Here is a 25,957-nt window from a genome sequence, read left to right on the forward strand (position 1 = left end):
AGTAGTTGCAAAGTAGCTAAAAAGTAGAAAGTAGTTGCAAAGTTGCTAATTAGCTAAAGGTGTCGGTGATGATATTCGAACACGGCCACCCCAACCAACCATCCTCCTTCTTAAGTAATATAATATATGCCATTCAGCAGACGCTTTAATCCAAAACGATTTATAGTCATGCATGAATATATTTTTAGTATGGACTGCCCTGGAAATCGAACCCACAACCCTAGCAGTGCAAGTGCCATATTCAACCAACTGAGCCATACAGTACCACAGTAACCTTCTGTTTTATGGCAAACATAACATATCATACTAATTTGAGTGTCCCGGATTTTTGTTGACCATGTTATGTCTAGTCTATGAGACCAACCTCACATAACAGCTGCGCTAAATGCAATTTAACTGTTGGATCTCCTATAGATGGTGGGCCATCAAAACCGATAGTCACATTATAAACACATGGATCAACTGGGTCGATGAAATGAATGAAAATTGAAATATGTTGCTTGTATTGAACTCAACGTGCATACACGTATTTCATTTAGCAGAGCGACTTCCAGGAGCATAGATTGTACTGTATCTAAATGCGTGGGAGCTGGGCGGAGTTTCTAGATCTTGTGGGAGGGAGCGGTCAACACCGTCAACTCCACCCTCCTCTCTCCCCCTCAGGACCGGAGATGCTGAAAGCTCTTTAGTGTTGGGTTTATTCTTGAGTTACATGGCTGTGTGTGTCCTCGTTCTGTGTTATAGCCAAGTATCCCATTATACAACAACAGATATCCACAAAGTTTCCGTTGGAGCCCCGTCGCATGGGAGTCAAGCTCCTCTGGGAAGCATAAGGAATTAAAGGAATTGCCTGGACTTCGCCGAATGCAATTGGGGTGAGTAGGCTACATTACATAGATCAAATCAGGCTACTTAAGTCAGGATAGTCAACTCAGTAACACTGACACTGTTTTCCAGGGATTGAAACTAGGTGGGTGGGCGATCTGGTTAGTTTCATCAGCTCACTTCCAAAGCATAAATAGGCTACATTAAGAAATACGTTTAATACTTAAAAAATACCAACTTTAGCACAACACTTCATAATTTATAATTTAAAGTACGTTCAGAAATATAATTGAATAGAATGATAATTTAAATGAATCACTATATTCTCTGCACCATATTCTGATATGTAACTCTATTGTATGTAGGACATAGCAGGGCCGGTACCAGATTCAGGGACGGTACCAGAACGAACCAGTTGGATTTCCATAGTGGGTCACGTTTTTTCACGAGACCTCCATTTTTTTTAAATGGGTTTTATATTAAAGACATATAATTTAACTGTAAAAATGTATTGCCTTTTAATGTGTCGTGAACACAACCAGTCATCTGATTGTCAAATAAATCACATCGTAGGCTGTGCATGAGTTTCAAGTTTGGGGAAGCTTACAATTTTCCTACCATTTCTATGGAGCTGCGTGCCAGTTAGGATTATCATATGCGCATTTTCATGGAACAGTAGTATAATTTCAATAATAACGTTTTCGTTTCTCAAAATCATTGTGACTTGGTTAATCATAAAAATCCGAATTAAAATTAGAAAATAAATCCCAAAGTAATAATTAAACCAAGGCAAGAGCACCAGCCGCATTGTAAACGAAACAAAATATATAAATCCGACAAATAAAACAGTAGAAAATGTCAGGATGAAAATCCAGCTACTTTCAATCGCATTAATCTCTCTACTTCCACCTGTCTGCCTCAATTTCTATCTATCTTGACTTGAACTATCGCTAGTGAAGTGCAACATTGCGTCATATCAATCAACTGGGTTCGGCCATTTGCAAAGGATGTAATGCGTTTTTGTTTTTTTTACTTCGTTGCCTTACTTGTGCGAGGTGGAGACAAAATTACTGAAAAAGTCAGTTTATTCCTGGTGGAAATGGTGAGTTAAGACAATCATAACATCCCCAAATGGGCACTTTCCTACATTTGTGCGCAGCAGGCCAGGTAGACCGACTTCTATGCATGCTCAGGTGCGCGTGCTCCCTTAACATTAACAGATAGAAAAACCAGACACATTTAACACTCCAAACAAAATATAATACACAATATTGACAAAACTCATAGATGGTTATGAAATAAATCAAAACTTGATTCTTACAAGTGTAGCAGGTTGTGAACTCTGCAAATATTTTTTATTTTTTTATTTCACCTTTATTTAACCAGGTAGGCTAGTTGAGAACAAGTTCTCATTTACAACTACGACCTGGCCAAGATAATGCAAAGCAGTTAGACACAAAAAGCAACATAGAGTTACACATGGAATAAACAAACATACAGTCAATAATACATTCGAAAAAGTATATATACAGTATGTGCAAATGAGGTAGGATAAGGGAGGTAAGGCAATAAATAGGCCATGTTGGCGAAGTAATTACAATATAGCAATTAAACACTGGAATGGTAGATGTGCAGAAGATTAATGTGTAAGTAGAGATACTGGGGTGCAAAGGAGCAAGATAAATAATTAAATACATTCTAGGGATGAGGTAGATTGGATGGGCTATTTACAGATGAGCTATGACCAGTGAGATATACCTGCTGGAGCGCGTGCTACGGGTGGGTGCTGCTATGGTGACCAGTGAGCTCAGGTAAGGCAGGGCTTTACCTAGCAGAGACTTGTAGATGACCTGGAGCCAGCCAGCCAACGAGAGCGTACAGGTTGCAGTCGTGGGTAGTATATGGGGCTTCAGTGACAAAACGGACTGTGATAGGCTGCATCCAATACAAGAGTATGTTTGGCAGCATGAGAGAAGGATAACGGTTCTAATCTAAGAATGAGAACTGTAGAATATTGTAATTAATACATGCATTAACATAAATTAATGTAACCAAGTTATGGGGATTAACAGTACATGTACTACTGGTGATATATGTAATGGGTAATTTATCAAAATAAACAATCAAAGGGGCAAACAATTCACACAATGAATTTGCAGGAGAAGGCTGAGAGATTGATGGGAGAAGGTTGAGAGATTGGTGGGAGAAGGCTGAGAGATTGGTGGGAGAAGGCTGAGAGATTGGTGGGAGAAGGCTGAGAGATTGGTGGGAGAAGGTTGAGAGATTGGTGGGAGAAGGTTGAGAGATTGGTGGGAGAAGGCTGAGAGATTGGTGGGAGAAGGCTGAGAGATTGGTGGGAGAAGGCTGAGAGATTGGTGGGAGAAGGTTGAGAGATTGGTGGGAGAAGGCTGAGAGATTGGTGGGAGAAGGCTGAGAGATTGGTGGGAGAAGGCTGAGAGATTGGTGGGAGAAGGTTGAGAGATTGGTGGGAGAAGGCTGAGAGATTGCATTGTGGAGAGATTCGCCTATATCTCCGCCACACACCCCTCCCCTTCTTCTTGCCTCAACATTTGAAATTATTATCCAATTATTAGCTTCACACATATTTTAGACGCTTCTCACTGACAGCTGCAACTCAATAATCAGCTAGGCCACTCAATGATCCCACCGTGTAAAAAAAAAAAAAAAAAAAAAAAGTTATGTAATCATTGGCCAATGTTGACTTTTTTAAATGTATTTGGTCTATTACAAATCAGTCGGACACTATTTCAATCTGAAGACAGTATGGTTTTTAGTGACTGAAATGCATCAGAAAGGTGTTGGGAAATTCAGAAGATCTTCTTATTTTTTAACCTTTATTTAACTAGGCAAGTCAGTTAAGAACAAATTCTTATTCACAATGACGGGCTAGGAACAGTGGGTTAACTGCCTGTTCAGGGGCAGAACAGAACCTTGTAGGCTCAGGGATTTGAACTTGCAACCTTTTTGGTTACTAGTCCAACGCTCTAACCACTAGGCTACCCTGCCGCCCATCAGGCAATAATTCTGTCATCAGTACCAGTATTGTTGTATGATCTTCCAGTCTGATTTAGTGCCAAGTCTTGTCCAGTCTGATTTAGTGCCTGCTCTTGTCCAGTCTGATTTAGTGCCTGCTCTTGTCCAGTCTGATTTAGTGCCTGCTCTTGTCCAGTCTGATTTAGTGCCTGCTCTTGTCCAGTCTGATTTAGTGCCTGCTCTTGTCCAGTCTGATTTAGTAGCTGGTCTTGTCCAGTTTGATTTAGTAGCTGGTCTTGTCCAGTCTGATTTAGTAGCTGGTCTTGTCCAGTCTGATTTAGTGAGTGCCTGCTCTTGTCCAGTCGGATTTAGTAGCTGGTCTTGTCCAGTCTGATTTAGTGAGTGCCTGGTCTTGTCCAGTCTGATTTAGTGAGTGCCTGGTCTTGTCCAGTCTCATTTAGTAGCTGGTCTTGTCCAGTCTGATTTAGTGAGTGCCTGGTCTTGTCCAGTCTCATTTAGTGAGTGCCTGGTCTTGTCCAGTCTGATTTAGTAGCTGGTCTTGTCCAGTCTGATTTAGTGAGTGCCTGGTCTTGTCCAGTCTCATTTAGTGAGTGCCTGGTCTTGTCCAGTCTGATTTAGTGAGTGCCTGGTCTTGTCCAGTCTGATTTGGTGCCTGGTCTTGTCCAGTCTGATTTAGTGAGTGCTTGGTCTTGTCCAGTCTGATTTAGTGAGTGCCTGGTCTTGTCCAGTCTGATTTAGTGAGTGCCTGGTCTTGTCCAGTCTGATTTAGTGAGTGCCTGGTCTTGTCCAGTCTGATTTAGTGAGTGCCTGGTCTTGTCCAGTCTGATTTAGTGAGTGCCTGGTCTTGTCCAGTCTGATTTAATGAGTGCCTGGTCTTGTCCAGTCTGATTTAGTGAGTGCCTGGTCTTGTCCAGTCTGATTTAGTGAGTGCCTGGTCTTGTCCAGTCTGATTTAGTGAGTGCCTGGTCTTGTCCACTCGGTTCTAACAACTCATGGGCATTTTAGAGGGAAACATTAGGTTTGTAAGTGTTCATGAGAGTCTTATCTTTCAGTGATGGGGTCATACTATTTTATAGCTTCAACCAGTCAAAAGATAGAGCCACATTTTAGAAAGATAACAGAAACCTCTCTGTTCATTACAACTGCATCTAACAGCTACTGGAGGTTACTGACCAGTGGAGGCTCCTCAGAGGAGGAAGGGGAGGACCCTCCTACTCTGTGAATTAAAAAAAAAATTAAAAGAGTGAATCATTAATTAATCTAGTACTGAAAGCATCAGCTACAGCTAGCTAGCACTACAGTGCATAAAATGTGGTGAGTAGTTGACTCAAGGAGAAGCAGCAGAGAGAGATATTTCATATTATTTTTCTCCAGTTTCACGTAAGCTAGCTAATGCAGCTAATTTAGCCTACTCAACAATGTGACTGAGAGAGAAATTATATTTATTTTAGCTAGCTGGTTAATGCTATCCATCATTCCAACTCTTCCAATTCAAGGTAAGCTTTCATTTAAAAAAATGTTTATTGCCACCTGGGCCCGCCGGTGTAACTGTTCAGCTACTTGCTGTACACTACTGTGTAATAGGATTGAATTGTGTGGGTTTACTAACACCTTAGTTCTTGTAGCTACTGTATGTTGACTATGACTAAGGTTTGGCATGGAGAGGTTTTTTCCACCTGGTCACAGAGAGCTGTTGTGTTGTGCACTGAAGTCCACAAGTGAAGGGAACATGTGAGAGGATGAGAGCAGGTAGATGTGATGATGCTGTTTGTATGGCTGCTATGAAAGTGAACTGTGTGTCCGAGTGATCAGAGGTGTATTCATTCTTCCAATTCTGTTGCAAAATGTTGTTTTTTTTCAATGGAAAGAAACGTAACGAAATGGGTATGAACCTACCTGAATATGTCCATTAAACTCTTGTAACGTTTCGCAACTAAAACTGTTTGGACTAATGATTACACCCTAGATCAGCTAGATTCAGGCAAGAGTCTGCAAGGCGGTATTGAATGCCACTGTCTGTCACCTTGGTTACTAAAAAATGTCTCTTGACCTGTGCACCTATGTTATAAACCTTCATTCGTAGGCTAGGTTGTAGCAACCTCATGACGGGTAGAGGGCAAATTGGAGTATCGTGTAGGAGCCTAAACCTGTCAATGTTACATTGAGCTTGGTGAATGGAATATGAATGACAGTCATCCAATATGCTGTAATAGAAATAAGACCATACTCGTAAAAAAATGATTGTCCTCCCTAATCTTGCACGGCACTGACCCCCACTGTTACTGACATAATCCCCGTTCTATCAACCAAGTGTAAATTTCCTCTCGCGACCCCATTTTTAAATCGGTCTTTCATCTAAACTAAGCTAGAGACTTTTTTATGGCCATTGTTTATGCTATCTAGCTAGGTTAATGTTTGCAATGCGAGCTAGATAGCTAAATATTATAGCTAGAAAAGATTAGCTATCTACCAAAGAGCTTGCTAAGAATATGTACATAACATACTTTACAATCAACGAAATACACTATATATACAAAAGTATGTGGACACCCCTTCAAATAAGTGGATTCGGCTATTTCAGCCATACCCGTTGCTGACAGGTGTATAAAATCGAGCACACCGCCATGCAATCTCCATAGACAAACATTGACAGTAGAATTACCTTACTGACAGTGGAGGCTGCTGAGGGGAGAGCGACTCATAATAATGGTCAGAATGGAGCAAATGGATTGTCATCAAACACCTGGAAACGGTATGGTATTTGATACCATTCCACTGATTCCGCTCCAGTCATTACCACAAGCCTGTTCTCCCCAATTCATATACCCTGATGAAGACAGCTTGTCTGTTAAAACGTTGGTTATTAGGTTATTATTGCATCTGAGCTCCTAGAGTGGGCGGCTCTTCTTTTCTTCTTCAAGAACTCCCCAATTAAGGTGCCACCAATCTCCTGTGCTTACTGAAGAGCTCAGTGACTTTCAACGTGGCACCGTCATTGGATGCCACCTTTCCACCAAGTCAGTTCATCAAATTTCTGCCTTGGGAGAGCTGCCCTGGTCTACTGTAAGTGCTGTTATTGTGAGGTGGAAACGTCTAGGAGCAACAACGGCTCAGCCGCATGGTGGTAGGCCACACAAGCCCACAGAACGGGACCACAGAGTGCTGTAGTGCGTACAAATCATCTGTCCTCGGTTGCAACACTCACTACCGAGTTCCAAACGGCCTCTGGAAGCAACGTCAGTACAATAACTGTTCATCGGAAGGTTAAAAATGTGTTTCCATGGCCAAGCAGCCGCACACAAGCCTAAGATCCCCATGAGCAATGCCAAGCGTCGGCTGGAGGGGTGTAAAGCTCGCCGCCATTGGACTCCGGAGTAGTAGAAACGTGTCCTCTGGAGTGATGAATCACGCTTCACCATCTGGTAGTCCGACGGACTAATCTGGTTTTGGCTGATGCTAGGAGAATTCTACCTAGCCCAATGCACAGTGCCAGCTGTAAAGTTTGGTAGAGGAGGAATAATGGTCTGGGGCTGTTTTTCATGGTTCAGGCAAGGCCCTTTAGAGCATACAATGATATTCTAAATGATTCTGCGCTTCCAACTTTGTGGCAACAGCTTGGGGAATGCCTTTTCCTGTTTTAGCATAACAATGGCCCCGGGCACAGAGGTCCTTACAAAAATGTTGCGTTAGAACTTGACTGGCCTGCACAGAGCTCTGACCTCAAACCCATCAAACACCGTTGGGATGAATTGGAACGCCGACTGCGAGCCAGGCCTAATCGCCCAACATCAGTGCCCGACCTCACTAATTCTCTTGTGGCTGAATGGAAGCAAGTCCTCGCAGCAATGTTCCAACATAAAGTGTTTTTCTGCAAAGTTACCGGGATGTCACGTGTCCTACTTATATCAGTCCACCCGTAACAACGTAAGTATTACAAAACTTCTATTCAATCAAATAAACCTCAAATAGAAAATAAGCCATGCATTTTTTGTTGTTGGCCAAATTCGACACTCTCATTGACGTCCGTAAAAAAACTCCTTGCATGGTGGGCGAAACAAAGAAAAATGCCACCTACTGGAGGGAGACTTTTTGGCAAAGTTGTGGCTCTCTCTTCCTCTTCCTCTCTGTTGCACAGTCATATTGGCTCGCTAGCAACATGACATCGTTTCTAATCTAGAGGCAGTGCAAACGTAAATTGAGCTAGCCCTCCAAGACCAGCCCAACTCAGGTTGACTTCAAAGTGCGAGGCCTTAGATTTTGTCTCCAATTCAAACAAAGAGGTACGCTACAACAAGACTTGCTCTTAGTTTGAGCCATTTCTATTGAGAAAAGACCATACGCCTTAGATCGGATTAGGCTTAGATCGGATACGGCTTAGATCGGATATAGGATTTCCCAAAACCGGAAGTCCCAACTTGGAAATGAGAGAAAGGCCTATTCCAGCATCCGAATAGTACACCATAGAGTACACTGTAGACGCCAACTTCCCTTCAATTCACATGGCTGAAATGACCTCACAAGAGAAAGTATCCAACTCATGTGTGTAGCCCATGTATCTGATGCTGTCATACTCTTTTTGAACAGACAGCATCAGATACATAGTCTATACGTACTGAGACAGAGGGGTGCTGTTTCACTGTCCAGACAGCATCAGATACATGGTCTACACATACTGAGATAGAGAGGTGCTGTTTCACTGTCCAGACAGATACATGGTCTACACATACTGAGATAGAGAGGTGCTGTTTCACTGTCCAGACAGATACATGGTCTACACATACTGAGACAGAGGGGAGCTGTTTCACTGTCCAGACAGATACATGGTCTACACCTACTGAGATAGAGAGGTGCTGTTTCACTGTCCAGACAGATACATGGTCTACACATACTGAGACAGAGGGGAGCTGTTTCACTGTCCAGACAGCATCAGATACATGGTCTACACATACAGAGACAGAGGGGAGCTGTTTCACTGTCCAGACAGATACATGGTCTACACATATTGAGACAGAGGGGAGCTGTTTCACTGTCCAGACAGATACATGGTCTATACATATTGAGACAGAGGGGAGCTGTTTCACTGTCCAGACAGATACATGGTCTATACATACTGAGACAGAGGGGAGCTGTTTCACTGTCCAGACAGATACATGGTCTACACATACTGAGACAGAGGGGAGCTGTTTCACTGTCCAGACAGATACATGGTCTACACATACTGAGACAGAAGGGAGCTGTTTCACTGTCCAGACAGATACATGGTCTATACATATTGAGACAGAGGGGAGCTGTTTCACTCTCTCAGATGCTTCATCTGAGATGTATCTTTCTGTTTATTTTTGTATTATTATATTTTATTTGGACGGGCAAGGAGGTACGGTAGGGCGGGCCAGGCCCCCTAAGGTCCTCCCATAACGTCAGCCCTGGGACACAGTATCCTGTGAGGCAGCGGTTAGCTTTGAGGTTTAACCATTGGGCCAGTAACCGAAAGGTTGCTGGTTTGAACACCAGAGCCGATAAGGTGAAAATCTGTCGGTGTGCTCTTGAGCAAGGCACTTAAACCCCAATTGTTCCAGGGCTGCTGGACAATGGTGATCGTTTCCGTGACGATTCTCCTTGCGGTTGTCTCAGGGTAAACGCATTTCCATAACATGTGTGTAAAGTGTGTAACAGGATAAATATAAGCATCGGACGCACATAATTCCTCTAACATAGCAATCAATCTTATACTGGTGAATGTCTGGCAAAAGTTGGGGCTAACTTTTTAAGATAGCATATTGCATATTTGACTGTTCCTGCTTGTTGTCCTGACATTTCACGTCCCATACTTTGACTGTCATTTTCCTCTATTCTGTTCAAAGCACGCTGCTGTGCTGTGCCAATTTCTCAGCAGTCAGAGACGTGACACATATATACACCTCCATTTAGCTTTTTTATCAACATAGGCTGTATAGTCCACACACAGTCGGTATCATAAGTATTCACCCCCCCCCCCCCCCACCACCCCTTGTTTTTTTTCCACATTTTGTTGCTTTATAAAATGGGATTAAAATTGAATAAATTGTGTGGGTTTTTTTTGTCATAGGTCTACCCAAAAATCTTAAACATGTCAAACTGAAGAGAAAAAAAGTTTTATACATTTGTACTAATTTATAATAATGAATGAACTAAAATGTAAAAGTATTCACCTTCTTGGTTTAGGCCGGCTTAAGTTAGTTCAGGAGTACAATGTGGCTTAACAAATCACACATTAAGTTACATGGACTCACTCTGTGTGAAATAATTGTGGTTGACATGATTTTTAAATGACAACTTTGTTTGAGTGTGAGTGTGGCTGAAGATCAGTGAGGTTTCATGGGAAGAACCTTCAACAGGTTGTGTGTGTCCCCTGTCCCCCATACATTCAACATCAGTAAGGTCCCAAAGTCAAATATTGAATTTAGCACAGATTCAAGTACAAAGACCAGGGAGATTTTCAAAAGCCTCAAAGAAGGGTAGTGATTGGTAGATGGGTAGCGATAACAAATTAGACATTGAATATCACTTTAAGCACGGTCAAGTGCATAAATAATCGTGGGTGATGTATTAAACTACAGAGACACATCAAAAATACAGTCATCCTTCTGAACTGAGCTGGAGAACAGGAATGAACCTGCTCAGGGATGTCGCTATGAGGCCATTAGTGATTTTAAAACAGCTACTGAGTTCAGTAGCTGTGATGGGAGACAACTGAGGATGGATCAACAACAATAATGACCTAAATGACAGAGTGACAAGAAGAATACAAATATCCAGAATAAAATAAATAAAACATTTAAACATGCATCCTGCAACAATCCTTTACCCAAAATGTAAAAAAAAACACAGCAAAGGAAAACACTTTTTGGCTTAAAAGAAAAGCCTAATGTTTAAGCCAAATCCAACACTAGACATCACTGAGTAACTACCTCCTTATTTTCAAGGATGGTGGTGGCTGCATCATGGTATGGGTATGCTTGTCATCAGCAAAGACTGGGGAGTTTTTCAGGATACAAACCAACGGGATCCTAGAGGAAAGCCTGATTCAGTCTGCTTTACATTAAACACTGGGAGAGGAATTCACCTCTTCAGCAGGACAATAACCTAAAACACAAGACCAAATCTACACTGGAGTGACTTACCAAGAAGACCACGAATGTTCCTACGTGGCCAAGTTACAGCTTTGGCTTACTGTCTAGCTATGATCCCCAACACCTTGATAGAGCTTGAGGAATTATGAAAAGAATAATGGGCAAATCTTGCACAATCCAGGTGTGTAAAGCTCTTAGAGACGTACCCAAGAAGACTCACAGCTGTAATCACTGCCAAAGGTGATTCTAACATGTATTGACTCAGGGGGGAGAATACTTATCTAATCAAGATATATTCATGTTTTATTTTTTATTAATATTTATTTTTTAAGTATATATTTTTTCTTCCACTTTTCACATTGGGTATTTAGTGTAGATCGTTGACAAAAAATGATAATTAAATCAATTTTAATCCGACTTTGTAAAACAATAAAATGTGAATGAAATCGAAGGGGATGAATACTTATGAAACCCACTGTAGTCGAGGCTAGTTAGTAGTAAATGGATCGGTGGAAAGTGCTGATTTGTGAATTGTGTAATGAGATTCCCCCTGTGAGTCAATGAGTAATCCTGTTGTGTGCTCGTTTTGAATTGAGCAGACGAGCTGTCAGCTGAGAGAGAAGCTGCTCACTCATCTCTCTTTTAGCACTGAAATGTGTATTTGTATCATACCCTTGATTATATATAATTAGCTCTGTAGGTGTCAAGTCAACTGCCATTTTTAGTTTAGCCAAAATAATCTACTGATGAGATTGGTAATAAAAAAATTAAAAAACATAGTTATTATCAATGATTAACACTCCAAGGATTTATCACATTCCCAGTCCTAAAATCAAATCTAGGCTACATTAATCTAGGAAAAGGTACAACTTTGTTTGTATGAATGCGGTTGGCACATGTTGTGCCAAGCAGCAAGGTTTAATGTGCAGAACATTCAACAAGGTTGTCATTAGAGGTGGTGGTGGTAGACGTGGCTATTGCTGTGCCTGTGTCTGTCAGCGTCCATATAGAATTGGGAATTAACACTTAAGGTCAAGCCCCTGTGGAGGTTGTGTGCAGATTGATTTATCTCTATGCTGTCCCACAGTAGCTGTGGTGAGGTAATGGCAATTAACTCAAATCAAAGTTTATTTGTCACATGCGCCAAATACAACCTTACAGTGAAATGACTTACTTACAGGCTCTAACCAATAGTGCAAAAAGGGTATTCGGTGAACAATAAGTAAGTAAAAAAATAAAACAACAGCAAAAGACAGTGAAAAATAACAGTAGCGAGACTATATACAGTAGCGAGGCTATATACAGTAGCGAGGCTAGCGAGGCTATATACAGTAGCGAGGCTATAACAGTAGCGAGACTATATACAGTAGTGAGGCTATATACAGTAGAGAGGCTATAACAGTGGTGAGGCTATATACAGTGGTGAGGCTATGTACAGTGGTGAGGCTATATACAGTAGCGAGGCTATAACAGTAGCGAGGCTATATACAGTAGCGAGACTATAACAGTAGCGAGGCTATAACAGTGGTGAGGCTATATACAGTAGAGAGGCTATATACAGTAGAGAGGCTATATACAGTAGCGAGGCTATATACAGTAGCGAGGCTATATACAGTAGCGAGGCTATATACAGTAGAGAGGCTATATACAGTAGCGAGGCTATATACAGTAGTGAGCCTATATACAGTAGTGAGGCTATATACAGTAGCGAGGCTATATACAGTAGAGAGGCTATATACAGTAGCGAGGCTATATACAGTAGCGAGGCTATAACAGTAGTGAGGCTATATACAGTAGCGAGGCTATAACAGTAGAGAGGCTATATACAGTAGCGAGGCTATATACAGTAGCGAGACTATATACAGTAGCGAGGCTATATACAGTAGCGAGACTATATACAGTAGTGAGGCTATAACAGTAGCGAGGCTATATACAGTAGCGAGGCTATAACAGTAGTGAGGCTATATACAGTAGCGAGGCTATAACAGTAGCGAGGCTATAACAGTAGCGAGGCTATAACAGTAGCGAGGCTATATACAGTAGCGAGGCTATATACAGTAGCGAGACTATATACAGTAGCGAGGCTATAACAGTAGTGAGGCTATAACAGTAGCGAGTCAACCTACAGACACCGGTTTGTCAGGCTGATTGAGATAGTATGCATGTGTAGATATGTTCAGATTCAAACTAAATCTATTTGTATAGTTATTAACAAGGCTAAACTGCTCTCATCTACACACTTTCACTTTGCTCTCGCTCTCAGTAGTAAGTACAGTAGTAAAACACAGTAGAGTTTATTTTCCCACTAAGTATCCTCATCTCAGGGCTACTAGGCTACTGAGCTACCTAGACTAGGCTACTGAGCTACCTAGACTAGGCTACTGAGCTACCTAGACTAGGCTACTGAGCTACCCAGACTAGGCTACTGAGCTACCTAGGCTACTGAGCTACCCAGACTAGGCTACTGAGCTACCTAGACTAGGCTACTGAGCTACCCAGACTAGGCTACTGAGCTACCTAGACTAGGCTACTGAGCTACCTAGGCTACTGAGCTACCCAGACTAGGCTACTGAGCTACCTAGACTAGGCTACTGAGCTACCTAGGCTACTGAGCTACCTAGGCTAGGCTACTGAGCTACCTAGGCTAGGCTACTGAGCTACCTAGGCTAGGCTATTGAGCTACCTAGGCTAGGCTACTAGGCTACTGAGCTACCCAGACTAGGCTACTAGGCTACTGAGCTACCCAGACTAGGCTACTGAGCTACCCAGGCTAGGCTACTGAGCTACCTAGGCTAGGCTACTAGGCTACTGAGCTACCCAGACTAGGCTACTGAGCTACCCAGGCTAGGCTACTGAGCTACCTAGGCTAGGCTACTAGGCTTCTCAGAAGTGGAGGGTGTAGCAGCTCTTAGAGGTGGAAGAAGAGAATGTTTTCATGACTCTGTGTACAGTGAAAACACTGAGGCATAAGACACGGTGAGGGTGAAGGAAGTATGTGAGACAGGACAGAGGGGTAAACACTTGTGATGTTTACTGTAAGCAACATATGGCACAGTATGTTGTGCCGTGTGTTTGTCCGTGCATATGTGTCTGTATGAGATGTCTCTCCGCGTTTAAATGTTGTTTAACCACTGGGGAGAACACCATGACAGGGGGTCTGTTCAACATGTCCATTCACCAGATGTAATTATATATCTTTCCAGTACAACAGTGACAACCTTCTGGATGTTTGGAATATAATGAATCTCATCCTACAAAATGTTCCATGATGCTCTGGTTCAAACTTTGTAAATAATTTGACCTAAACTCTTAGGGGGGAAAAAGGGTTCTGATGCTATTCAGCGTCCCTCCCCGTGTGCTCTGTGTACCTACAGTAGGTGTACCTTGGTGGTGTGCTGCAGCCCTGGAGGAAAATGTCAGCACAATCAAAGAACTTAGAATAACTAGAAATGGCAGCCATTTGGAAACACAGTAACCAGTCCAGTCACAAACCAAGATGTTTATTAACCCAAAGACTTTTTTTCAATGTTAGGAAGAAGAGCCATCCTCTTGAATTGGTTTTGTTTGTGTGTGTGTGTGTGTGTGTGTGTGTGTGTGTGTGTGTGTGTGTGTGTGTGTGTGTGTGTGTGTGTGTGTGTGTGTGTGTGTGTGTGTGTGTGTGTGTGTGTGTGTGTGTGTTATCCCATGCCCCAGGATACTTCTCAGTGCACAACAGCCCAGTCCCCATCCTGTATCAACAGAATCATGAGGAGGCTGGTCAGGCCGGTTTACACTTTACTGTTTAGGTCACATGACGGTCAAGGTTCTTCTGACAAGGCCTCAGAGTGTGTCAAGGTTAGTGTGTGTGTCTTTCACTTTTCTTTTTCCTTTATTTAATTAGGCAAGTCAGTTAAGAACACATTCTTATTTACAGTGACGGCCAATATAGAAAGATATCTAAACAACTACACACTTACAAACTAATGACCTACTATTCCAGTCTGAAGGCAGCACCCACCCGAGCCATTCAAAACCCTACTAGCCTGGAGTCATACCTGAGAATAATTAAAAATCCCTCATCGTTATTCACCCAGGGAGCGTCAGGATATAGGCCTATCAGAAGAAGCACTAGGATCTCCTTACCGCACAGTGTGTTAACTCGGGGATTTGATACCTCACACCTTCTGAAATTACAGTCTGTAACCTATTCTATTCTCTGAACAAGCATTGGGTGTTGGGAATCAACAACACACTAGAATACAATAGCGTGCTCTGCTGCTCCCCTTTGGTCCAGGCCGAAAGATCAAACATAACCCTATTGTTTGATCTTGTAATTGTAATACACCCCTATCCCACTGTCAGGAGGAATCAGAGAGAGGAAAAAGGCAGATGCTGTAGAATTCAGCGTAGGCTACCTCATTGGCCCTGAAGGTGCTCTGGCTGTTCTAAATTCCTTGTGAGTAACAAATGGTTGTTTGAACATAATCAGTCATTGTATCTGAGAAAGGGAGGTAAAGAGCAAAATAGAGTCCTCCTCCACCATTATCAAGGAATAATTGTAATCATTCCCTCACATAAAGTATCACCCCGTGGGGTTGCCATGGACACCACCTCACTTAACTTATTTAATGGTTTTAATCTAAAGAAAGTGTATTTATTTTATGGTTTTAATCTAAAGAAAGTGTATTTATTTTATGGTTTTAATCCAAAGGAAGTGTATTTATTTAATGGTTTTAATCCAAAGAAAGTGTATTTAGTTTATGGTTTTAATCTAAAGAAAGTGTATTTAGTTTATGGTTTTAATCTAAAGAAAGTGTATTTAGTTTATGGTTTTAATCTAAAGAAAGTGTATTTAGTTTATGGTTTTAATCCAAAGGAAGTACAGGCCCAAGTACAGTGTTATAAATGAGTAAATGCAGTGCAGGCAGATTGTAAAAATCATTCATTACTACTTCTTTTGGCAGGCTTACTGGTATCGGGTTGTAGATTTCCCATATAGCCATTTATTTTTATTTTTTTTAAATCTAGTTGAACTACTAATGACCAAGAAATCCAATACAAGATATAAACATAACCCATTGTTATCTAGACTTAGTTCTGGCCTATAGTTGAGATTTAATTTAGCCTTTCAATCACGATTAAGTATCTAGAGGGATAAACCAGCAAGGGACAGAAAAAGGGGGAACCTGAGTGAGAAAAAGATGAGAACCGTGAGAACGAAGACATTTAGGGTCACTATACAGACGTTGAATCAATTTACGTTTATGAGCGTCCCTGTTTGTTTGCCTTCACTCACTTTGCCAGCTTAGCAGGCTGCAGCTTAGTGATGCTATGGTTATGTAAGACAGAGCTATATACAGCCGAAGGACAATCCTCCCCTCCTTTCAACCACTTCAACTCTAATCTGACAATTATCAGATTAGGGTGACGTAGAAATCAAATAAATCAATTTATATCCATCTATCTCCATGATTTAGTCTGTTGGGAAATGTAAATATTGGTGATCAATATCAAAGAACGTTTTGTAATTTAGGTCTAATTGCCGGGCAAAAAAAAATATAGCCAAATCCAGACTTAGCCATCCCCGAGGGCGGTCTGGTAGCTCGTATATGTCTGTAGGTTAATAATGTAGTAAGGTACGGTGGAAGCTTATGCAAGAGGGCTTTATAAACAAAAAGAGTGCAATGCATCAATCTACGAGGCTTCAAGGAGGGTCCGCCTACTTTCTGATACAGAGTGTGGTATGACAAACTGCGTTCACAGTCTTCAGTACAGTGGCAGCTGCATTCATATAATCGATTTTCCCCATAGTCTATAACTGGTATGAATGTCGACTGAATGATTTGTTATGGGCAATTTAATGAAAGGTATGCCCTATTCTTATAAAGGAAGTTCATTTTAATTCTTAACTTCTTAAGTAACTAATCAATATGCTTTCTGAAAAATAGCTTCTCGTCCATCCAGATACCCAGATATTAATAACCTGGGACATCAGCAGATACATTTTTATGTGATTTGGAAAATAACATTTAATTAGTTTGCATTAAGTTCTGATTCCAGTTCAACAAAGGTTTTCTGCAAAGCATCATTTATTATGATTTTTTTTTATTTTAATTTCACCTTTATTTAACTTGGCAAGTCACTTTAAGAACATATTCTTATTTACAATGACAACTTAGTGGGTTAAATGCCTTGTTCAGGGGCAGAACGACAGATTTTTACCTTGTCAGCTCGGGGATTCGATCCAGCAACCTTTCGGTTACTGGCCCACTAGGCTACCTGCTGCCCCAAAAAGCCCGATTGCAGTTCTGTTGTCAACAGAAAGCACAGCGGTATCATCCTCATACACTTGTTAGCTCATCAACCTGAGGTTTGGCTAAACTGGACCAATGATTCAGCGTACCATAGTTTCAATGGCAAAAGTACAGTAGTAAGACACAGACTTTATTTTCCCACTAAGTAACCTCATCTCAGGGCTGTTTTGCTACTGAGCTACCTAGGCTAGGCTACTGAGCTACCCAAACTAGGCTACTGAGCTACCCAGACTAGGCTACTGAGCTACCCAGACTAGGCTACTGAGCTACCCAGACTAGGCTACTAGGCTACTGAGCTACCCAGACTAGGCTACTGAGCTACCCAGGCTAGGCTACTGAGCTACCCAGGCTAGGCTACTGAGCTACCCAGGCTAGGCTACTGAGCTACCTAGGCTAGGCTACTGAGCTACCCAGTCTAGGCTACTGAGCTACCCAGACTAGGCTACTGAGCTACCCAGACTAGGCTACTGAGCTACCCAGACTAGGCTACTAGGCTACTGAGCTACCCAGACTAGGCTACTGAGCTACCCAGGCTAGGCTACTGAGCTACCCAGGCTAGGCTACTGAGCTACCCAGGCTAGGCTACTGAGCTACCTAGGCTAGGCTACTGAGCTACCTAGGCTAGGCTACTGAGCTACCTAGGCTAGGCTACTGAGCTACCCAGACTAGGCTACTGAGCTACCCAGACTAGGCTACTGAGCTACCCAGACTAGGCTACCAGGCTACTGAGCTATCCAGACTAGGCTACTGAGCTACCCAGGCTAGGCTACTGAGCTACCCAGGCTAGGCTACTGAGCTACCCAGGCTAGGCTACTGAGCTACCCAGGCTAGGCTACTAGGCTACTCAGAAGTGGAGGGTGTAGCAGCTCTTAGAGGTGGAAGAAGAGAATGTTTTCATGACTCTGTGTACAGTGAAAACACTGAGGCATAAGACACTAGTGGTATTTACTGTGAGACAGACCGTCACAATATGTTGTACCATGTGTTTTTCTGTGCATATGCGTCTGTGCGGTGAGAAAACCATGCCAGTGGGCCTGCTCACCATGTCCATTCCCTAGATTACATTATGTACAGTATCATTCCAGTACGACAGTGACAAGCTTCTGGATGTTTCCATTACAATGAATCTCATCCGACAAAAAGTTCCATGATGCTCTGGTTCAGTTTTTATACATAATTTGACCTAGGTCGCCTCCTAAAAGACACCCTATTCCCTACATCAGGGATGGGCAGTTCCAGTCCTCGGGACCGGAGTGGTGTCACACTTTGTCCACATCCCTAGTCAACACAGCTGATTAAAGTAATTGCATTCTAAACTGAAGATCATAATCAGTTGGTTGTTGGAGTCAGGTGTGTTAGCTGGGGCTGGGTTAAAAGTATGACACCTGCTAGGCCCCCGAGGGAGGACTGGAGTTGCCCATCCCTGCCCTAGTGCACTACTTCTGACCAGAGCCACAGGGCTTAAAAGTAGTGTACTATGTAGGGAATAGGTTGCCATTTTTGGGACGCAGTCCTGGTCATGGGAGATTTTTATTTATTTATTTATTTTACTATGCAGGTCAGTTAAGAACAAATTCTTATTTTCAATGACGGCCTAGGAACGGTGGGTTAACTGCTGTTCAGGGGCAGAACGACAGATTTGTACCTTGTCAGCTCGGGGATTCGAACTTTCAACCTTTCGGTTACTGGTCCAAGGATTCGAACATTCAACCTTTCGGTTACTGGTCCAATGCTCTAACCACTAGGCTACCCTGCTGCCCCAGATAACACTCATCAGACACAAGGGTCAGTTTGAAGACGCTCAGCAACCTCTATGTGCCATTCAGTATATTAACAATAAGAAGGGAGTCTAATGAGACCAATGTCTCGTTCACCAGGGAGCCCTGCAATGACCATGTCCATCGTGTCGATACAGCGCCTTCATAAAGTATTCATACCCCTTGACTTATTCCACATCTCAATTAAAAATGGATTGAAACAACAACAAAAATCCCTCTCTCACCCATCTACACACAATATCCCATAATGACAAAAGTTTTATTTTTATTTTTTTAAATGCAAATATATTGAAAATGAAATGTACATAAGTATTCACACCGCTGAGTCAATACATGTTAGAATCACATTTGGCAGTGATTTTTTACAACAGTCTGTCTGAGCTTTGCACACCTGGATTGTACAATATTTTGATATTATTATTTGAAAAATTATTCAAGTCTTGCTGTAGATTTTCAAGCTGATTTTAAGTCAAAACTGTAACTAGTCCACTCAGGAACATTCAATGTCATCTTGGTAAGCAACTCCAGTGTATATTTGGCCTTGTCCTTTAGGTTATTGTCCTGCTGAAAGGTGAATTTGTCTCCCCAGTGTCTGTTGGAAAGCAGACTGAACCAGGTTTTCCTCTAGGATTTTGCCTGTGCTTAGATTTATTTTGTTTCTTTTCACCCTAAACTCCCTAGTCCTTGCCGATGACAAGCATACCCATAACATGATGCAGCCACTACCAAGCTTGAATGTATGAAGAGTGGTACTCAGTGATTTTGTTGTTTTCGATTTGCCCCAAACATAAAGCTTTGTTTTCAGGGCATAAAGTTAATTTCTTTGCCACATTTTTTTGTTGTTTTAGTTTTACACTTTTATTTAATCCATTTTTAAATTCAGGCTGAAACAACAACATGTGGAAAATGTGTGAATGCTTCCTGAAGGCACTTTACATCAATACTGAGGTGTGCCGACATACACTACTATAATATGATGTGTTTTCGGTGCAAAAAGATCATATCCATGTCTCGCAGCACCTTGTTTTTTAATGCTATTCAGCGTCCCTCCCCGTGTGCTCTGTGTACCTACAGTAGGTGTACCTTGGTGGTGTGCTGCAGCCCTGGAGGAAAATGTCAGCACAATCAAAGAACTTAGAATAACTAGAAATGCCAGCCGTCCAGTCACAAACCAAGATGTTTATTAACCCAAATACTTTTTTTCAATGTTAGGAAGAAGAGCCATCCTCTTGAATTGGTTTTGTTTGTGTGTGTGTGTGTGTGTGTGTGTGTGTGTGTGTGTGTGTGTGTGTGTGTGTGTGTGTGTGTGTGTGTGTGTTATCCCATGCCCCAGGATACTTCTCAGTGCACAACAGCCCAGTCCCCATCCTGTATCAACAGAATCATGAGGAGGCTGGTCAGGCCGGTTTACACTTTACTGTTTAGGTCACATGACGGTCAAGGTTCTTCTGACAAGGCCTCAGAGTGTGTCAAGGTTAGTGTGTGTGCGTGCGTGCGTTCGTGCGTACTGTGATTCATATAGAAAGATATCTAAACAACTACACACTTACAGTGTCTAAAGACTACTTTGTTGAGCCATCATACCTACTGTACACTCTTAGAGAAAAAGGTGCTCTCTAGAACCTAAAAGGGGTTTTCAGTTGTCCCCATAGGAGAACCCTTTGAAGAACCCTTTTTGGTTCCAGGCAGAACCCTTTTGAGTTGGAACCCAAAAGAGTTCTACCTGGAACAAAAAAGGGTTCTCCTATGGGGACAGCTAAAGATACGTTTTGGATCCCTTTTTTCTAAGATTGTATATTGTGGCTTTTGTAGCACTCTCCAGTTGGTGTACTGATGTTTGACGACCAGGCCTGTGCACAAGGCAAGGCCCAGGTCAGGTTCTAATGACCTACTATTCCAGTCTGAAGGCAGCACCCACCCGAGCCATTCAAAACCCTACTAGCCTGGAGTCATACCTGAGCCCCTTAATAATTAAATATCCCTAATCGTTATTCACCCAGGGAGCGTCAGGATATAGGCCTATCAGAAGAAGCACTAGGATCTCCTTACCACACAGGGCGCAATCTGATACCTCACATCTGAAATAGTCTGTAGCCTCTTAACACGTAGGATGCTATCCTAGACCCAGGGTTATCCTAGACCCAGGGTTATCCTAGACCCAGGGTTATCCTAGACCCAGGGTTATCCTAGACCCAGGGTTATCCTAGACCCAGGGTTCTATAGTTATTCCCAAGAAAGTTGATTTATTTCATGCTTTTATACCAAAGAAATCTAGTTGAACTACTAATGACCAAGAAATAAAATACAAGATATTAACCTAACCCATTGAAATCTAGACTTAGTTCTGGCCTATAGTTGAGATTTAATTTAGCCTTTCAATCACGATTAAGTATCTAGAGGGATAAACCAGCAAGGGATAGAAAAAGGGGGAACCTGAGTGAGAAAAAGATGAGAACCGTGAGAACGAAGACATTTAGGGTCACTATACAGACGTTGAATCAATTTACGTTTATGAGCGTCCCTGTTTGTTTGCCTTCACTCACTTTGCCAGCTTAGCAGGCTGCAGCTTAGTGATGCTATGGTTATGTAAGACAGAGCTATATACAGCCGAAGGACAATCCTCCCCTCCTTTCAACCACTTCAACTCTAATCTGACAGTTATCAGATTAGGGTGACGTAGAAATCAAGGTACCGTGGAGTAAATACCACCATCACTCTAGGGGTCAGAAGTCGTGGAGGTAGCAAGGTAGCTAGATGGAGTAATGTAGTTAAATAAGTGTTACTTCATCGGCTTAGTGGAAGTACCAGTGAGGCACGCAGAACAGACGATCTCTGACTGGCCGCTATTAGTTAGTGATCCCTTCGGTTCATTTTTTATTTTTGCAATCCACAGTCCTGCACAATGGGGGTTGCATTGCAGTCTGATAAAGAAGCAGCAGTAGCAGTAGCAGTGTATAAGGCAGTTGTTGTGAAATTGTTAGGTTAGATTACTAGAAGCACAAGCATTTCGCTACACTCGCATTAACATCTGCTAGCCATGTGTATGTGACAAATCAAATTTGATTTGATTTGGATTTGTTTCTCCTTGGTGATGATGACACATAAGCCCTTAGCGTTACACAATCAGATGTGCTGTATATGCCAGCTGGAAAGAGGAGGAGCTTTGTTAATCTTTGCACACATGGGGGAAAACAATATCCTTTTATTCCAGCTTTTCTGTCATGTTTACTCTTCTCTGCAGGCCTTAAATATATTTTTATATCATTCTATATACGGTACTTCAAAAATCCAATTGACTCATGACTACTTCAAAGTAGCAAGGCTATGTGATTCCAGATCTTTCTCAGGGTGTTAAGATAAAACGCTGGCCTGGGAGGAACCCATTAATTGCTCAGTAATAAGACCTTATGCACAGCTGTCGGAGAGATTCACACGTCTCTCTGGCTCGCCTTGCACACAGATTACATCACAGTGTAGAGAACCCTGTTCGTCACTATGAAGAGGGCCTAATTGACCTCGTTAGTTACCCAATTAGACAGGATGTCAGCATGAAGAGGGCCTACTCTATAGAGGATACTGGGAGGAAACTCTGTTGCGTCAGGTGTATGATTAAATAAAACGTGTTTAATACTCTGCCTGAAAAGTTGAATTCTCCAGCTATTCTTTGTTTCTGTTATTCTTATTTTCTATCAAAATATCACAGCTATTTTCCTCATCTTAGTATTATATTCTTATCTTATATTGATTTTCTCCAGCTATTCTTTGTTTCTGTTATTCTTATTTTCTATCAAAATATCACAGCTATTTTCCTCATCTTAGTATTATATTCTTATCTTATATTGATTTTCTCCAGCTATTCTTTGTTTCTGTTATTCTTATTTTCTATCAAAATATCACAGCTATTTTCCTCATCTTAGTATTATATTCTTATCTTATATTGATTTTCTCCAGCTATTCTTTGTTTCTGTTATTCTTATTTTCTATCAAAATATCACAGCTATTTTCCTCATCTTAGTATTATATTCTTATCTTATATTGATTTTCTCCAGCTATTCTTTGTTTCTGTTATTCTTATTTTCTATCAAAATATCACAGCTATTTTCCTCATCTTAGTATTATATTCTTATCTTATATTGATTTTCTCCAGCTATTCTTTGTTTCTGTTATTCTTATTTTCTATCAAAATATCACAGCTATTTTCCTCATCTTAGTATTATATTCTTATCTTATATTGATTTTCTCCAGCTATTCTTTGTTTCTGTTATTCTTATTTTCTATCAAAATATCACAGCTATTTTCCTCATCTTAGTATTATATTCTTATCTTATATTGATGTTCACCTGAATGGTGGTAAACATCAAGACAACATGAATAAATATTTTATAAGCATCAAATAAAAAATATAAAAAAATATTGATCACATACACATGGTTAGCAGATGTTAACAAGTGTAGCGAAGTGCTTGTGCTTCTAGTTCTGACAGTGCAGTAATATCTAACAAGTAATCTAACAAATTCACAACGACGGCCTCATACACACAATGTAAAGGACTGGAACATGTACATATAAATATATGGATGCGCGATGGCTGTGCGGCATAGGCAAGATGCAATAGATGGTATAAAATACAGTATTTACATATGAGATGAGTAATGTAGGATATGTAAACATTATCGAAGTGGCGTTGTTTAAAGTGGCTCGTGATACATTTACTAAATCCATTTATTAAAGTGGCCAGAGATTTGAGTCTATGTTGGCAGCAGCCTCTCTGTGTTAGTGATGGCTGTTTAACAGTCTGATGACCTTGAGATTGAAAAACAGCTTCTGTCTCTCGGTCCCAGCTTTGATGCACCTGTACCGACCTCGCCTTCTGGATGATAGTGGGGTGAACAGGCAGTGGCTCAGGTGATTGTTGTCCTTGATGATCTTTTTGGCCTTCCTGTGACATCGTGTGCTGTAGGTGTCCTGGAGGGCAGGTAGTTTGTCCCCGGTGATGCATTGTGCAGACCGCACTACCCTCTGGGGAGCCATGCAATTGAGGGTGGTTGCCGTACCAGGCGGTGATACAGCCCGACAGGATGCTCTCGATGTCCATTTGTAAAAGTTTGTGAGGCTTTTAGGTAACGAGACAAATTTCTTCAGCTTCCTGAGGTTAAAGAGGCGCTGTTGTGCCTTCTTCACCACGCTGTCTGTGTGGGTGGACCATTTCAGTTTGTCCGTGATGTGTACACCGAGGAACTTAAAACTTTCCACCTTCTCCGCTACTGTCCCGTCGATGTGGATAACAGCTCCTTCTGCTGTTTCCTGAAATCCACAATCATCTCCTTTGTTTTGTTGATGTTGAGTGAGAGCCACAATCCGAGGGAATTTTCCTGACACCACAATCCAAGGGAATTTCCATGACTGTGGAAATTCAATGGGGCCATAGATGGATTATAAAATGTCATTTAAACTACACACGTTGCGGTTAGAAGTTGAACTCAACCACCTGGACAAGGGTGGGATGGCCCAGTTGAACCAAGTTGACACTGACATTCACTAACACGCAAGTCTAGAATGGCTGTCTTTCCAAATCTGGTCTAGTTGAGGCTACTAATACTATACTATACTATACTAATACGCAAATCTACAGTTTGTATTATTTCCTGAGGATGGAGGTACAGCCCCTTTATGTAATAATAAAGATATATAACAAGTAAATGAGTTAGAACCCATTGAGACATATTGACCTTTTTCATCATGTAACTGGTCAGATGGCAAGAATTTGTTCGGTCCATTACAAAATACAACTCCACTAATAACACAAGTTATTTAAAATCATCAAGTAGGATTACACACACACACAAAAACGTATTTCCATCGTGGTCTTCAGTCTGACTTTGGCCGGCATATACTGTACTGGTAGTAACCATGTTGTTTCCCCTAGCATCAAGTCTTGTTTCTACTGATCACACAAGACAACCAGGGGTTCAATTATATGATGTCGCCTGTCTAGTGTTCTAGTGTTCAGAGCCACCTGATAGGTTGATCCCTGGTCATGCTTCATGCTTGGTCTGTTTCTGTCTCTGTTTTCCCAGAATTCAACCTGACTTGCGAGGCAGTGAGGCGGCATGATGTGGAGAGACGTGGGAGTAACACTGATACTGTCACTAATCCTGCCTGTGGTTGCTCAGGGAGCACGTAAGTCACAGACCACAAAGTGTGTGTTACGTGTGTGTATGATACTGCCACTAATCTGCATGTGGTCACTCTGAACATGTAAGTCAAAGACCCCCACATGTAACCTCTGATTGTATTTGGATTACAATGTCCATATATAACTGGCTGAATTAAAGGGAGAAATCCACAATCATCTCCTCTGTTTTGTTGATGTTGAGTGAGAGCCACAATCCGAGGGATTGTGTCCAGAATGATTAAGACTATGCATGGAGCATATTTTATTTTATTTATTTTACCTTTATTTAACTAGGCAAGTCAGTTAAGAACAAATTCTTATTTTCAATGACGGCCTAGGAACAGTGGGTTAAGTGCCTGTTCAGGGGCAGAATGACAGATTTGTACCTTGTCAGCTCAGGGATTTGAACTTGCAACCTTCCGGTCACTGGTCCAACGCTCTAACCACCCTGCCTTCCCATATCAACAGTGTCGGCTGAAGGCTGTATCACATCCGGCCATGACTGGGAGTCCCATAGGACGACGCACAATTGGCCCAATGTCGTCCGGGTTTGGCTGGGATAGGTCGTCTTTGTAAATAAGAATTTGTTTTTAACTGACTTGCCTAGTTAAATAAAGGTTAAATTAAAACAATGTAAAAAATGACTGTAGTTTGAGTACTATGCCCCTCCCAGTAGACATTGGAAATATACTACTACCATATCTAGATAACTTGTGCATTTTTAATGGACCCTAAACAGCCACAAGTAAAATAGACACTTTA

The 25,957-nt window shown here is 41.7% G+C and overlaps 1 protein-coding gene across 3 annotated transcripts in view; it reads left to right on the forward strand.

The window, feature by feature from the left end:
- Window positions 1–681: 681 nt before the first annotated feature.
- prlra (prolactin receptor a) overlaps window positions 682–25,957 on the forward strand; it is a 35,687-nt gene continuing 10,411 nt past the window's right edge. The window contains exons 1-4 of one of the 3 annotated variants that reach the window (XM_064977363.1): window positions 682–875; window positions 14,643–14,783; window positions 20,354–20,494; window positions 25,098–25,200. In XM_064977363.1, the coding sequence (XP_064833435.1) occupies window positions 25,131–25,200 (70 nt within the window). In that variant the 5' untranslated portion in view covers window positions 682–875; window positions 14,643–14,783; window positions 20,354–20,494; window positions 25,098–25,130. Of the gene's footprint in view, window positions 876–14,642; window positions 14,784–20,333; window positions 20,495–25,097; window positions 25,201–25,957 lie in introns of those variants that run through there. The other 2 variants (XM_064977362.1, XM_064977364.1) reach the window with 2 other exon arrangements.

The sequence above is a fragment of the Oncorhynchus masou genome, chromosome 11, assembly GCF_036934945.1.
Source record: "Oncorhynchus masou masou isolate Uvic2021 chromosome 11, UVic_Omas_1.1, whole genome shotgun sequence".
Lineage (NCBI taxonomy): Eukaryota > Metazoa > Chordata > Actinopteri > Salmoniformes > Salmonidae > Oncorhynchus > Oncorhynchus masou.